Source organism: Rhodnius prolixus, unplaced genomic scaffold (genome assembly GCF_049639745.1).
Source record: "Rhodnius prolixus isolate KJV_2025 unplaced genomic scaffold, Rpr scaffold_2, whole genome shotgun sequence".
NCBI lineage: Eukaryota > Metazoa > Arthropoda > Insecta > Hemiptera > Reduviidae > Rhodnius > Rhodnius prolixus.
Genome location: NW_027411592.1, coordinates 15616274 through 15631390, shown reverse-complemented (window position 1 = coordinate 15631390; position 15117 = coordinate 15616274). Strand labels below are relative to the sequence as shown.

General features: G+C 30.6%; 1 protein-coding gene and 1 long non-coding RNA gene across 2 annotated transcripts; both read right to left on the bottom strand.

The window, feature by feature from the left end:
• Positions 1–115: 115 nt before the first annotated feature.
• LOC141449123 (uncharacterized) lies at positions 116–7279 on the bottom strand. Its single transcript, XR_012455341.1, has 3 exons — positions 5398–7279; positions 5205–5319; positions 116–1121 (listed from the first exon to the last, which is right to left on the bottom strand). It is a non-coding gene; the product is annotated as an uncharacterized lncRNA (long non-coding RNA).
• Positions 7280–7940: 661 nt separating this feature from the next.
• On the bottom strand, positions 7941–12995 carry LOC141449120 (uncharacterized). The gene is made up of 4 exons (XM_074118214.1): positions 12818–12995; positions 11807–11991; positions 11441–11477; positions 7941–8285 (listed from the first exon to the last, which is right to left on the bottom strand). Exons 1-4 carry the CDS (start codon positions 12870–12872, stop codon positions 8032–8034), a joined length of 531 nt encoding a protein of 176 aa, XP_073974315.1. The 5' UTR covers positions 12873–12995; the 3' UTR covers positions 7941–8031.
• Between the last annotated feature and the right edge of the window lie 2122 nt (positions 12996–15117).

Sequence of the window (15117 nt, the reverse complement as noted above, 5' to 3'; positions counted from 1 at the left end):
AACATAAATGCTTTATGTTCCAAAAATATCCTAAAGAAATCACAATAATTACTACCTATTTTAACTTCTTAAATGCATTAAAACAATTTAAAATACTATTTGGACAATTCAGGTAATTGATTTAAAAGGATTTTAATTTTATTTTTATTTAGAGCGCATCCAAAATCTCTTATTCTCTACAGTTATGAAAAACATTTTCATCCTCAATGTTTTTCAACAAATACCTTTGCAGAATTTACTTCAACGAAACAAATTAATTTATTTTTTGTTTAATTAGTAAAAGAATTCCCCATGGATTTTGCAGATGTTATAATTATTATTATACTATTATGCCACATCTCTAGAAATTAACCAATAGATTAAAGGCCTAGTTGACTTGAGTTAGCTTCATAGATAGCTTTGATCAAAAAACTGTTTAGGTTTACCTATTTCATTCATAGGGATTTTTTTAAAAACATTTAAAAGTTTATCAGTTATAATATCTACAAGAAGTTGAGTGACCCTTAAAATTATGCATCAAGAAAAATGTATGGTGAAGTGTGAAAATAAAGTGTTTTGATTATTCGTGCAGAAATTACACTCTTTATGCTTCCACATATGGTTGAATGGATCATTTAAAAATAGTCGCTAAGAGGAAGTTGAGAAAAGAAAAAAAAAAAATTGTTCCTTTAAAATAAAATAAAAGATAAAAAAAATACTACGCTTGAAGTATAATTTTAAAAAAAATAGTAAGATTCTCTTAAGCAGTATGTATGCATACACATTATATACACTTTTTCAATAGGATTTTCTCGACTAAAACTTTCTTTCATTTTTCTTTGATAAAGTTTTCCGCTTAGAATTAGCGATAAGTGTTGGCTACATTTTATTTTGTAGGTTTGTAAGTTGATTGTTGACCACAACTCTCATTAAAAGTACAGTTTCAAAATTAATGCTAAGAAGGGGGACTTTATAAACAATTATTGATTTAGTTAGAAGTGTGATCATCAGGTTTAAGCTCGGTTTTTATTATTAGTTTTTAAGGTCGCACATATGTTGACGCCCGGGGCCTTCTCTTATTTCTTTACTATAAATCAAATGCCTTCAACTATAGCAGTTTAAAATTTCAGCCTAATAATGTCCTGAAAAAAAAAAAAATTAATATGCGCAGAATACTTTACACTACAGTAATAACACAGAATTGTTATGTAATGATATAATGAAAAAAGTAAAGTAAATATTCAGTGTTTGAATCTGAATGTCTGAAGTCGAATTATTCATAGGAGAAAGTTTGTCAGTGCTCATACCAGGTTTTTATAAAAATAATTATTTAATTTTTAATTAATACTTGAAATCTGATTTCCAATAATATTTAATCTAAATTGGTAATACATTTATACCTCAATTAAATCTTCGTTTGTGTTGGACATTTCATTAGGATGCTGGAAATAAATGACCTAATGGGATGAATTCATAAAGAAGTATAGCTGTTTATTAAATTATTGTAAAATAAATGAAGCTAATTAGATGTTAATATATTTATTTTTTAAAAAAAACCTTGTTATTTCATCAAACTTAGCTAAATTTCTTTATAATTATTACAATCATAATTATTAATTAGACAACCTAATAATTATTTAATTATTGTTTTTATACCAACAATTTTTTCTTGGCTGTAAAAAGAAAAACGAAAATTAATTTAATACCTACAAATATGTAAATGAGAGTAAACTTTTCGATTTGTTTCTACTGTCAGACTTTACTAATTCAAGAATAACTAACAGCGGCCAAATTTGATAGGAGGTAACTCCCTCTAAGTCCATCTCAAAATTTTCAGATTTTCCATGAAGAAAGTGTTCTTAAACAAGAATTTTAAATTCCATTTAAAAGTTTCCGCCGCTGTTTTTTCTGTCAATTTTTTTCATATAAATTTTTATAATTTTTATTTTCAAGATAATGCTTCCAACAAAAATTGGTAGTAAAAAAAAACTATGAAGAATTTTTTCAAAAAAGTAATTAATTGATGTTGATAAATGTTTTCTAAAATAAACAAAATTGAAAATTAACAAAATGGAAAAGAAATTAACACAAATAAGCAAAGAGTGGCCAACTCTGCCGCCAAAATTAATACAAAAATAGATAGTGAAAATTGAAATGAAAGGATCAGAGCAAGTGTGAAACCCAAGATAAAAAGGTTTCCTGTTTTTGCATTACGCTGCTAAAAGCTCTTTAAATAGTTCAACAGTTGGAAAGTGTTATGAAAAGGTTTCATGGACCAAAAGTGAAAAGATTGGCTGGATCCAAGCTAACTACCATACTTTTGTTAATACATTTATTTAAAATAAATTTGCCTTATATTTTATCTATTTTGTAGATTAAACGCCTACAAACGTTATTGCCTCAGTTACATATTTTGTGAAAATGAATATTAATTAATTTAGTAATTAATATTTGGTATCATTGTTAAATTTATTTACGGATAGAGCTCAGCTATTCTTAAAATATAATTGGATATTTATTTACGAATCAATAAAAATTCATTTGAACTTTTTTAACGAATCATAACAGGGAATCGATTTTTTTTTACAGGAAAGGCATGTTTATCTCCGAGAGTTTCATTGCATAAACGTTAACTCAGTCGGCTGAAAGACGAGATCTTTGAAAGTTAAAGTTTGGTAAATTAAAACCAAGATGACTGAACGTACATAATGATATACCGAATGTCCAGAAGATATCTTTCTTATACTTGTGCTGCACTATTGGTTGTTTCTTTTTATTATATAGGTGTAATTTTTCTACTTTTTGTAATGTATATATTTTTCCATATTTTGTCAAGTCCCAACTCTCTTGTAAAACTGCTAAGTTGTAACAAGTAATAAATAAATAAATAAAAATAATGATATACCTCTCATTATCATTGCCTACTGATCGACAATTTATGAGACCACCATCCGAACATCCACTAATGTGTGCTAGCAAGAGAGCTCCAGATGACCGATTTGCAAGCCGTGGGGAAGAAGAAACGAACAGCAACAGGGGTTCATGGTAAGTTAGACAAGATGAAAGTGCAGATCGCCAGAAGTTCTGCTTTTTTTGCAGCAAGAAACTGAACTAAACAATGCTTAACGCTTTGGAGAAATTATCTCATCAATCTGTTACTACATTAATCTGCGAAGTGCAGTTTTATTGGTAATAATTCCGTAATTATTCTTCATTCATTAAAAAAAAAAAAAATCATTCATTTCTTACACCTTTACGAATTTAAGTAATTTGTTTCTAATCTAGTTAGGAACTCTGCCTAATAATGTGATTGAAAGGCTTCTGTCTTTGTTCACTTTTATTTTTCACTTCTCTTGTCTAAGGACTTTCAGAACCCCTGCATTCCAGTCAAGCAAGTATAAGGGTTTCTCTGGGTTATAAGGAATAGAGAGCTTTGTCTTCAGCAAAGTCAGAAAGTTTCTACCAATTGCTGAAAATGTACGTCACATGAGTGGTGCATAGGTCGGTGATAGCACTGAACCTTGCGGGAATATATTTGTCGGAAGTTGTTTTTTAATTTAACTCTAAAGTGTCAGTTTGCCCAAAAAGAGTTTAGTATTTTGCATAGCTTTGCTGGTACTTTGATTCAATAAGTGCTTGAATAAGTCGATCCAGTTTGAATCAATGGTTTTTCTCATTTTTGAGCTGCAGCATTGTGGTTGATTTCTTTTTTCTCATGTTTGATTTCTAGTTGGTAGTGAGTAGAGTGTGAAGCGACATTGGTTTAAAGCCTGTTTGGATGTTCGATATTATTTATAATTTTTTTAATTAATTTAATAAACTGTTTCACAAGTAGTTTTTCAGTTCTATTTTAAAAAGTGCTGATTTAACTAGGTTGGTAGTCGAAGGATAAACTCAGGATTTATTAAGTTATTCCCTTCCCTACAAATGCCTTAAAAGCCTACAAAATAATGTTTACCAGATGTAACCATGTAAAGCTATATTTGCCAAAATTTGAAATGTTGGATACAATTTAAGATAAAAAATTCGGTTTATAATTTGGAATGGCCTACTCAGGCATCCAAATTCCTAAATAAGAAGTGGGCCGAGGTGAACTAAGTAGGGCATAGCTGCCTATTCGACTCCAAGGTTGAGCTACGCTATTAATTGAACGAAAAACAAAAATTATCGTTTTTCGTTTTTTAAAACAGTTTTGTTTGTTACTTCATTTTGAATTAAGAACTAACGGAATAAAGAAAGCCCGAGAATACATGAACTACAATGAAGACTGCGGATAATCTGTTTGATGCGCACTTCTCTGCTCTTGCAAGGTATGCAGCACATTGAGGCTGATGCTACGATTGCCCTCCTTGAAGGACTTCGTAAAAGCAGGGCAAGCTGTAGGGTGTCATGTGTTCATTATGAATTTTAATAAATACTTTTGCAATAATTTTTGTTTTTTTTTCAGCCAGAAAGTTTATTCGTATATAATAAGACATTCGTATAAATGACAACTAACCTTTCTAAAAGTTTGACTGGAATGTTTACCGTATATTTCTGCGAGAAAACTAAATATTAGATTTTGCGTCATTAAGAGAAGTTTGCTAGAAGTTTTTTTGTATAAAATTGGAGTACCATCTGGCTAGTCCATCTAAAAAAATCACGCTACGCATAAATTTCTCATGTCATTATATTTTTAAAAAATAAAAGAAAAACTGGCAACCGAACTCTGCCAACAATTCATCTTAACATGACAGCCCATCCTCAAATTACAGTTAGTTTGAAACCTTTATGTAGAACATCATTTGTCATGTTAGATTGTAAACTTTAAAGGGAGTGGCTTCATTGCCAAATCCATTGAGTCCTTTTAGATTTTTTTAACCCTAATAAATAGAATCTTTTTGAATAACGATGTCTTCATTATTTACAATGTGTGAACTGGAAATTAACTAAACTTAAGAATCAATTAATACCAGGTGCTATATTATAAATTGAGTAAGTGATGGAGATATCAGTGTTAGTGTACAATCAATTGTTGAGCCTACATACTCGCAGGTAAATGGCTAATCCATTGTAATCTGCGGGAAATAATTTTAATAGGCTAAAATTTTTTAGAAAGTCTCATGTCAGAGCTTTTATCTTGTCAAAAACTTTTTATAAATTCAGATAAATTAAAAAAGTATTCATTCTGTCAAAAAGAAGAATTATTAAATTTAAGTTAAGAAGAAATAAAGAACAACATAAACCTGAAGTGGCTTGTAGGGCCTCAATCGCGGGAGAAACCATTCTTCCATTCCTATCTCCTTTTAGGTTCGCATAAAAACAATTTTGCCAGACTATTTATTGCCGTGTTTTTGCAACCTAGTAAAGGACAGTTATTTATTTACATTCTATACCTTTCATAAAATTTAACTTTTTAGTATTCTTTCCTTTCCGTACCTGGAAGTGCTTCAAAATAGAATAATTCACAACATATGACTGTATAATGTTTTTCTCTTTTAATCTCTTTTAAATTGGTAATAAACTTTTCTTTTGTTTTTAAACAAAGTAAATTCTTTCTTTTATTGTGCAGCTGCTTATCTTGCAAGAAAAATCCTAAAACCAATTCTTAAAAACCTTTTTTTTATCATTTCATTTCAAAGCTTTCTACTTTGTGTAGGATACCCTTAATAATAATCAGTTAATCAGGTCCATTTTGATCTGACAGGTTTCAAAATTCCCTTTTTACAAGGAGTTTGTTTTGGCAGGTAAATGTGAAAAACGCGAACACTATTGTGAGATTCAGAGATTCTCTTCCTTTCTACAACTCCTGGGAGGTTGGGTACATGTAGCAAAGGTCTTTCGAGTGGTGATCTTACGCCAAAACATTCATGATTTTTTTTCCAAAACATTTCAGATTGCTTTAAACCTTTTATCTACATTATCAAGAAACAGCCTTAATTTGACGTGCTACCAAATATGTATGGTGGCTAATTAAACATTTTATCGACAATGATTAATAGTTTTTCGTAGGATCTAATTTCTCAATAGAACGATACTGCGAAATGTCCCGTAGAATTAATCACTTCTTCAGGGGTCTTGGCGTCTCTGCCGGTATTCTAGCCAACAAAAACGACACTCTGGCAACTTAAGCACTCACCAAATTCATGTTTTGATGTATGCAGCTATTTGTGCTTACCAAATCCCAAAGGCAACTTCCAGTATGAAGAACACTTTACACACACTTACATTTTGTTCTCAAACACTTGCACATAGATGAAGACAATAAAATTTTAGGGCCTTCAGTACGTACCCTAGCAGATACAATCTTTTTGAGTTCGTACCGATCTTCGAAGTAAATCTAAAAATAGCACAGACATAGACTTGTAGACAATTGTTTATTAACCTAGAAACTCATCAAGTCGGACTCATCGTTAACCAGTCCTTTCTTTAAAAAAAACCTAGCACTATATGAATCATAAAAACAAAGTCTTTTAGTATATGTTTCAGTCTTTTATGTCTGTGAGAAATGGAACAATCATAGATGGAAGTTAAGAATACTTGATTGGAAGAAATGTACTGAGACTGTAAAAAACTTAAAGTGTGCCTTGAAGTGTCATACCAAGTATGAGAAATTTGTTGTCTGATGTAAAACTAGGTACGTCTCAGATCGCAGCTCTACTCAGTTTGAAGATTGATTCTTAGTACACTGTATCCCATGCTGCTACCTATGAAAAAAGGATTGAAGTAAAGATTGAGCTAATATTAAATAGCACTATGTATACCATTAATTTTTGCAGTTACTTATTGAGGAATGTTTATATACTAAGATCTTTACAGAGGTTTTGATTGGTAGACAAATATTTCTAGAAATTGTTCACCTTATTAAAGGTAGCAACTGAGTTAATGCAATCGTCATAGATGATGATAATATTAAGAGGGTGCAAAGAGATTTTTGTTAATATTTTAAATTCTATTATTTTATTTGACATAGTGTATGTAGATTAACTCCTAGTGGATTTATCGTATTTTTAGAAATGATTGCTTAGATAGGAATGAAATAGATAACAGCCAGTTTTTAAATTAATAAAGGGGACATCCAGGATAAGTTAGGAGTACCGTCAAGGCGTAGGATAGCAAATAATCATGAAGGCTACGAACAGAGAAGTAATAACTAAATTTTCAGGATGCTATATTTTGAAATTAAAACTAAGGAGCGCAATTACAAAACGTTACTTTATCTATTAACCATAAAGCAGATGGTTCAGGCTAAAAATAGTGCCTGAAAAAACGCCAGCACCCAACCAACAAAACTAGTTTCAATATTTCTCACCAGGTATCACTAACTACTGCGATTAAATTTCTAGTTATTAAGTTTATTGGCCAATCTCTTGTAAGATTTTGATATTAAATTTTTCAAGACTAAAAAGATTTTTATTCTGTTTTTGAGAACCATTTGATGGTGTTATCTATGCTGTTAGAACTAGAATGCATTTTCAAAACATCAGAATCAAAAATATATTTTTATAACTTACGCCATAAAAAAAGAACTAATATGAGAAATCTGGCACAAAAAGTTGGGAGCATTTTCGGATCAATATACTCCTGCGAGTCGTTTTTTTCGAAAATGAAATTTACGCAACGCAAAGATACACTGTAAAGATTCCAAAAATATGTAAAACTATATTACTCATTTACCTTTACAATTATGTAGAATTGCTTATTTTAAAAGAAGATATAAGGTGAAAAAGTTTAGTTTTCCATTTCCGTCCTACGTCGAATAGCTGTACCTCATGTCATATTGGTGTAATCTCTGCGAAAATATGTACAATTATAGTACTCATCTACCACTTCAGATGTTAGGAGTGGTTACATTGTTTCTCATTTAAACGAATGGTGTGAGCAATGTTTTTAACAAAACCTTCAAGATCGACTGTAAAAAAAAATAAATAATATGCAAAAAGAAGCATGTACACAAGCGGTTTTAAATATAACTAAGTAAATTCAGTATTTCATCTTTATTATCAAACTTTAATACATTTTAACTTAACTTAAAATTAAACAGTTAATGATAACGAGATCAATTTTACATGTTTATTCTTCATCATCTAGTTTCTTTCTCAGGATTCTATATTTGGCAATAACTTGATCAATGGACTGCCTGGAAATTTGAATGGTCTCTTCTAATGGAGCTGGCCTACTGTCTGTCAGTACAGATGAAGGTCCAAAATCATCATCGGATTCAACTGAAGATAATGTGGTTTCTGCATTTACATCAAGTATGCTATTCTTTAATATTGGAGATAAAGAGTCATTTTGAACTGGAACAAGTAAAGTCTTCTTCCTAGCTACATCAAGGACAAAAGAAAAAAAAAAGTTGAAAAATATAATAAGCTGACAAATTGCAAAAACGATCACCAATCGCCAAATGACCTTTTTTTGAATTTATGAAAATAAGTAGTATTGTATAAAACAAATATTTAATAATTATATTTCATTTGTAAATCATATTTTGCAAAGCATAGCCACCACCCAAAGAAATTTATACAAATACTATGTCCGAATAAACATAAACATCCTATAGTCAATTCATTTTATTATCTCGGCGTACCCTTCTCCAATACAAGTAGGTTCTACCGAGCCTCTACACATTTCATATTTGCGTCGAAATTAGCTATCAATGAAGTAAATTGTAAACGCAGTAAACATTGTAACTATTACTTCAATTCAAGGCGAAAACTACTGGACTGGATAGCTAATAAAGCCCACTATGCTGTACTGCTTTCAAATCGGTGCATATATGTAAATTCAACTTAATTTAAATGAATTGAAAAAGTAACTGTTACAGAGTGTACAAAGTTTTAATAATCTAACTAAGAAAAGACCAACTCATTGTCAGGTTTACAAACAGAATAACCCTACTTAAAGCAATGCATTTAAAGCTATGCTTTCGCTAATTTCAAAAATATTCATCACATGAAACGCAAATTCCTCGTAAGTGTTACATTTATTAACATTCCATAAATTACTAAACATAAAAAGCAAAAATATAACTTTAAAACAGTAGTAACTTTCTATAATTTGTGAAAAATATGTTAGAATCAATCAATTGTGAAGATATCTTTTTAAGATCCACTTATTACGCATAAAAGATAAATAATATGATAAAAAATATGTTAAATAATATTCTTGCGATGAGTCTGAGAATTTTTAATAGTAAATTAATCATTTTACTGCTTTATTACAATAGAACCGCAGGGTTTGTTTTAGATTAAAATAATACTATAAAGTAACTGAAAAGTGTTTCTCGTTTACGTCACTGCAAAGTAAAATTTTCTAGTTGGAATATTTACGAATTGTACATGCTTTCTTAACGTTATTCCCTCAAACCTGGACTAGTATTCAAAATTTCACTCTTCAAAAGGCATTCATTTCTAATTCAAGGAAGAGAGATTTAAATAGATATTTCCCACCAATCGGCTATTTCCTTTAAAGCAATCTATAATTGAGGCGCTCAGCGCAATACTGGCCCAACCCCACTGAAGTACTTATTGGGTAAAGTAGATCTGAAAGTTTCATGAAAAGCTGTATTTATTTATGGCAGTGATTTTTCAAGTAAATTCCAAAACTTTATCATATATTGCAGTGCAGTACCTAGTTTTCACTTATGCATTAAATTGGTACATTAAAACAAACTATTCTTGCTAGTACATGTGGATTGGGCCACTATTGCAATATCCGATTTCAGTTGATTTGGGAAAATATGTGGGTTAGGCTTATATTATAATGCTATAAATCTGGTAATATGTGTCTTAAGAAGATAATACTATATATTCTTTATGAATACTTTTCACATCTTATCCACTTCCTTCTTCTTCATCAGAACTTCCCAGTAATAAACCAGGGTCTTCTGTTGCTGCACTTCTTTTCTTTTAATGTTATTAATGTTTCTGTTCTGACCTTCACAGTGAACACTGTACATCACAAGTTTGCTTGTCTTTACAAATGCCTTTATATAGAGCAAGATGCAAGACCCTATTTCTTGAGGACCCCTTGAAGCCTTCGATTCATCCCAGACATACATACAAGTATCCTGGTTATTGAGATTGTGAATCCCTAGACAATATGTCCAGAGCTGTCTTTTATAATAGCACATACCCACAGACAGAACTGGTGAAACAAAGTTTTCATTAGATCAAACGCTATAACTGTGGCATCATTTTCTGGTTTGCCTACTTCAGCATCGACCTTCATTCCAGCTCTGGCGGACTCAGCATTTCTTAAATGAAGTTCTTTTTGAACTTTGCAATCCTCTAATTGCCTTCCAGATGCAGTGATTTTCTTCTGTGCAATAACACACTTTCCATGTCATCTGTTGAGTAGACTGAGAAGGTGGGTTGGGCCAGTATTACACTCTAAGAGGCAGTGATTCCTTTCAATGCAATAACACACTTTCTTTGTCATTTGTTGAGTAGACTTAGAAGGATGGTTGGACCAATATTACACTCATAGATTAGCATATGGTGAGTGCAAACATGTTGATATTTTAGATTTCACATTTTTGTGGGTTGGGCCAGTATTGCGCTGAGCGCCTCAATTAACCTCAAGCTTATTTTTTTGTATTCAATAGAAATTAACAATTAACTACCAAGCCGGTCTGGCACCCACACAATAATGTAACCAGCAGAGAAGAAAGTGAGTGGATTGCCTAGTTTCACCAATGAACCCACATATCGCTCAATATCAAAAACTTCCTACGCTGGAATCCCTAGAGAAACATTTGTTTAAAAGTAAAACAATTTCCCACTTTTTTTTCCAGAAAATTCTTACCCCTTTTAATTTATTTTTTTTAAGTCAAGAAAAATTGTTCAATAAAGTGAAAGAAGACAAAATGAAAAAAATGGAAGTGAAATTGCAAGTAAATGTCTTCCAATAAATCGGAAGACGAAAAAAAGCATTTTTGGTTTAGCCTAACCTACACAGATCACCCCACTAACTCATCCAAATGAAATCCAATCAAAATATGTTTGAATTTACTGTGATTTTTCGTTTTTAAATTTACAAACACAAAAATTAAGAAAAAATGAAAAATCTTTAAAATGAAAGACCCTTGACTAAAATAAAATTAGATATTCAAGTCCTGAAAGGGGAATCCCTGTAATTAATTTTTCAAATGTTTGAAGTTCAATAATTTACTAAGACTTTCTCCCAACCTTTCGAACCTTCGTTAAGTGAATATTTTCGTAGCATTAGATATTCTCTGCGGCGAAGACAAAGTTTTACTTTTTTTTTTATCACTGTAAAATCAAAATAAGATTTCAAAACTATTACACAATTATAACGTGAAAATATCAAAAATTCCTGAATCCCAGTGTCACAGAACAAGTAAAAGATTAGATTACTTAAGACAACCCAACGGCTATTTACAGAATACTTTTATTAAACAAAAACAATTAAGGCTTGCATTTAATTAATGTGTTATTATAAAATAGTAGATACTTACAGGATTCAGAGCACAGAGTAGATGATAGAACGCATTCCTAAAATAGAGAAAACAAAAACCTAAATAATCAGTATCCATAACATTTTATTTTGCTAAAATCGCACAAAAAACACAAGAAATAAAGAGGAATGTAAGTCTAAGAGTATTAAAAAAATATATAATATATTAATACACCTCATGGAACTGAAATAAACAAATAAGTGAATATGATATACATTTTTAACAACGTACAAAGATACTTCTTATGTCTTGTTATAGTAAAAGTGAAAATGGTGAAGATAAATTTTTCTTGGACTTTTAGATAGATCTATGTATAACCCTTATTAAGCACTTTTTTTAAAAAACATTTTAAATGACAAAAATCACCTTCTTATTATTTGTTGAATATTTCAAATTTTTTGTCTTCGTTGAGGTGATTTGTTTAGTACATAATTTGGGAATTTGAGAAATCCTTCTGGATACTGGTGTACCATATTCCACTGGTGATGGAGTATCTTTTAATTCAACATCTTTTATTCTTTGTCTAAAATCTTCCAGTAATTGTGCTCCAGCTGTAAGGATAAACAAAATTGAAAATCAATTATAGCCTAAATAATTATATTAAAATTTTCTTAGATAAATGCTACAGTACGACAAAGTTGGAATTAAAACTATAACATTTAACTTAAATAAATTTAATAATTAATTTTCTAACCATATATATTTTTACAATTTATATTTATTTTACTTTTGGTGAAATCATTCATTAATACATTAGCAATCTGGATTAAAATTCACATGATTTTCTCTTAACGCAATTCACCCAATTAAATTTTCTTCAAACTAGTTTGTAGGGAAAAAATCGCTAAAAACCAAAGAAATGAATTTAGCCTACAGACACTGAGTTACTTCTAATTAGGAATTTTATTTGCGTATTTAATTCCTATTAATATTACCCAGATAATGAAACCGCTTATATCTAGGTGGTACTTTTAAGGGAACTTAACCCACCTTTCCATTAAAACTCCTTAAGGAACATTTTCTCAGGAAAATGTTTCTTACAAAAAGTATTATGAACATGTTTGTAATGAAACTTTTTTGGACTTAAAGGACCTCAAAACGCATATTCCTGCAAAAACTCAAAATAGAAACGCTGCTCGATTACAATAAGAAAAAGTAAAATACGGATTGTAACCCCAGCTGATTCGTTCCAGTGAACTGAATACAAATGAATAGCCTAATTTCAATCTAGTGGCTTGAGCTTTACTCCTAGGCATTAAAAAACAGGGCCTTCCCTAGCATATGTCAGTATTAATACTTGGATTTTCAACCTCCCCATATCCTTTAAATTTTATATTTCGGCTTTTGAGATATTTATATAAAATATTTTCTTCATACTTAGGTTGGTAAACTGAAACTCTTGGACTATCACTCCACAGCTTAGCCACTGCATTGCTGCCAGTTAATTCAAACAAGTAAGTAACTGAGTTTTCAGTGAAAAGGCTAAACTAGGGTTCTTAAGTTTTATTTTCACTTTTTTTTGTACTTTTTTGTTGTAATTTTTTACTTTATTTTTCAATTGTTTTTTCAAAAAAGCCCTTACTTACGAATATTTTTTGGTAAGCGAGAGAGAAAGCTGAAACACATTTAAATAAAATATAATTATTAAACAGTCGCCCTTATTCATTTATACTAAAGTAATGTATATTAAAGAGTGTGACTACGTTAGTGAAAATTTCTATAAAAAAAAGTTACTGCCGACATAGCCCCTAGCCCCCATCGTATAGTAACAAGTACAATGAAAAGAAATCCACAAGAAATAAGAACGATATTAATTAAAAATAAAGGCGCAACGGTAGCCGAGCGGTTAGAGGCGAGACCTGCGAAGCTAATATGTATTGTGGTCCTGGGTTCGATTTCCGGTCTTAGGCCTTGGATTTTATTTAATGGTTAATAAAAGAAATTTACAGTTAATTATGTTTGCTAGTCGCCTCCGTCCACAACACCTAATCGGTAGTTGGACATAAAGACTGCCTGAATAATTAATGATAAAGAATAAAAAGTAAGACATTACACAAAAAAATGCCTTTCCTTTCTCACAGAATTAAATTTGCCCTGTAGGAAAGTTTTTATAAGGGTTGATCGTCAAAAACTGCCCGAAAAAACGTAATATTGAAAATCAGCGATTTTTGGTATATAACATTTATTTCCTTTCGCTGTTGACTACTGAACTTCTATAACACTGCGGCGCCCATGTTTTATGCTTATTTCTTCGTCTTAAAATTTCTTTTTTTTCTTTTTTAACAAAATAATTCACTTCAGTTCCACTAAAACTACGCCTGGGTCAAGATAATGTCCAAGTAACGTAACACAGGTTAAAGGTCTAATGAAAATGTAAAAATAGTCAAATTGTATCAATAAAATCTGAAGATTTATTTTCTTGAAAATGGCTTCTACGCTACAAAAGCCGCTTTCGAAATTAATGAAGTCGGGAAGGAAGCTCATTTCCACTGCTGTTCGAGGCTAAGTTAAAAAATTTAGAGTAATGTGCCTGGGAAGTATGCATAATTTAAAGTCATGTATCCTTAGAGCACATTACGTTTGAAAAATAAGAAGAGAATCTTGCACCAACATCAAAACTCGTACCACAAACCACTAGGAGCGAGCAATACATCGTTTCCAGCAATTTATACCAACACTTGCACCCCTCGCGAGGCCAACATGAATTTTGAAAAAGTACAAAACTGTGAATATTGAAGCACATCGAATGAATTATTATTTAATGGAGGAGATGAAAATGGAATGTTTGGTCATCTTGCTTTGAATGTTATCTATTGGTGTCAGAAGGACATTGTTGACCCAACAAGGAATGAATTCAAGCTACAGAAAACGAAGCCCTACATTTTGGGAAGTAATTCAATGATTGAGTAATTATATTATTTCTGAATTTTAAGGTTTTTAACCATCATTCTAATATCCTAATATTATAATATAACAAGAGAATTCTTGCACATAGTATTGATTAAATAAATTATCTCTTGATTATTGTCATTCTAAAAAACAAACCAAGCAGAATACTTGTAACCTAGGTTACTGAAGATCAGATAGTGCTTATTTGGAACTCGGTCACATTAGTAGAAAGGAAGAAATACATTTTTGAATATTCTTCAAAATGTTGAGTAATTTTTAGTTTTTTCCAGGCGCATCGACAACTTGGAAAGTAACAACAAATCATTCGAATTGTTGTAAATAACGCCGATTATTATTTATTATAAATATTCATATTGGGCAATTTAACCTTATTCAGAGCCATAGTGTCTGTCCAATCATTAAAAAGTTAGATGTTTTTTTTCCCTGCTACTTTTAATAATTATATCTTCTTATACAGTCTACTAAAAAAAAGCTCTAGTTAAGAAAACTCACTTAAACCTGGAGATGAAAATTGAGGACTATCCTGTTGCTCAACGGGCAAAGTTAGCAATGGACTTTCAAAAAACTTGCTTAACCTTCTGGATTCCTTTTTTTCATTTTGATCTGTAATCAAAACAAAATAATGTCAAATTTGTGTCATTAAACTATACTACAGTTTATATATAAGTTAATCCATTATTTTATTTTATTTGTTTATCTTTATAAGTAAAAAGGATTTTGCTTAACAAAATATAACAAAAATCTTAACTTACCTTTTAAAGATAGTA

Bases quoted from the DNA above. Each gene is read 5' to 3' on its own strand.
- LOC141449120 (XM_074118214.1), bottom strand. From the start codon at position 12,872: ATGCAGTGGCTAAGCTGTGGAGTGATAGTCCAAGAGTTTCAGTTTACC. The intron at 11,992-12,817 runs GTATGAAGAAAA...TTATCCTTACAG, and splicing joins GTTTCAGTTTACCAACCTAA to CTGGAGCACAATTACTGGAA. The intron at 8,286-11,440 runs GTAAGTATCTAC...TCCTTGATGTAG, and splicing joins TACTCTGTGCTCTGAATCCT to CTAGGAAGAAGACTTTACTT.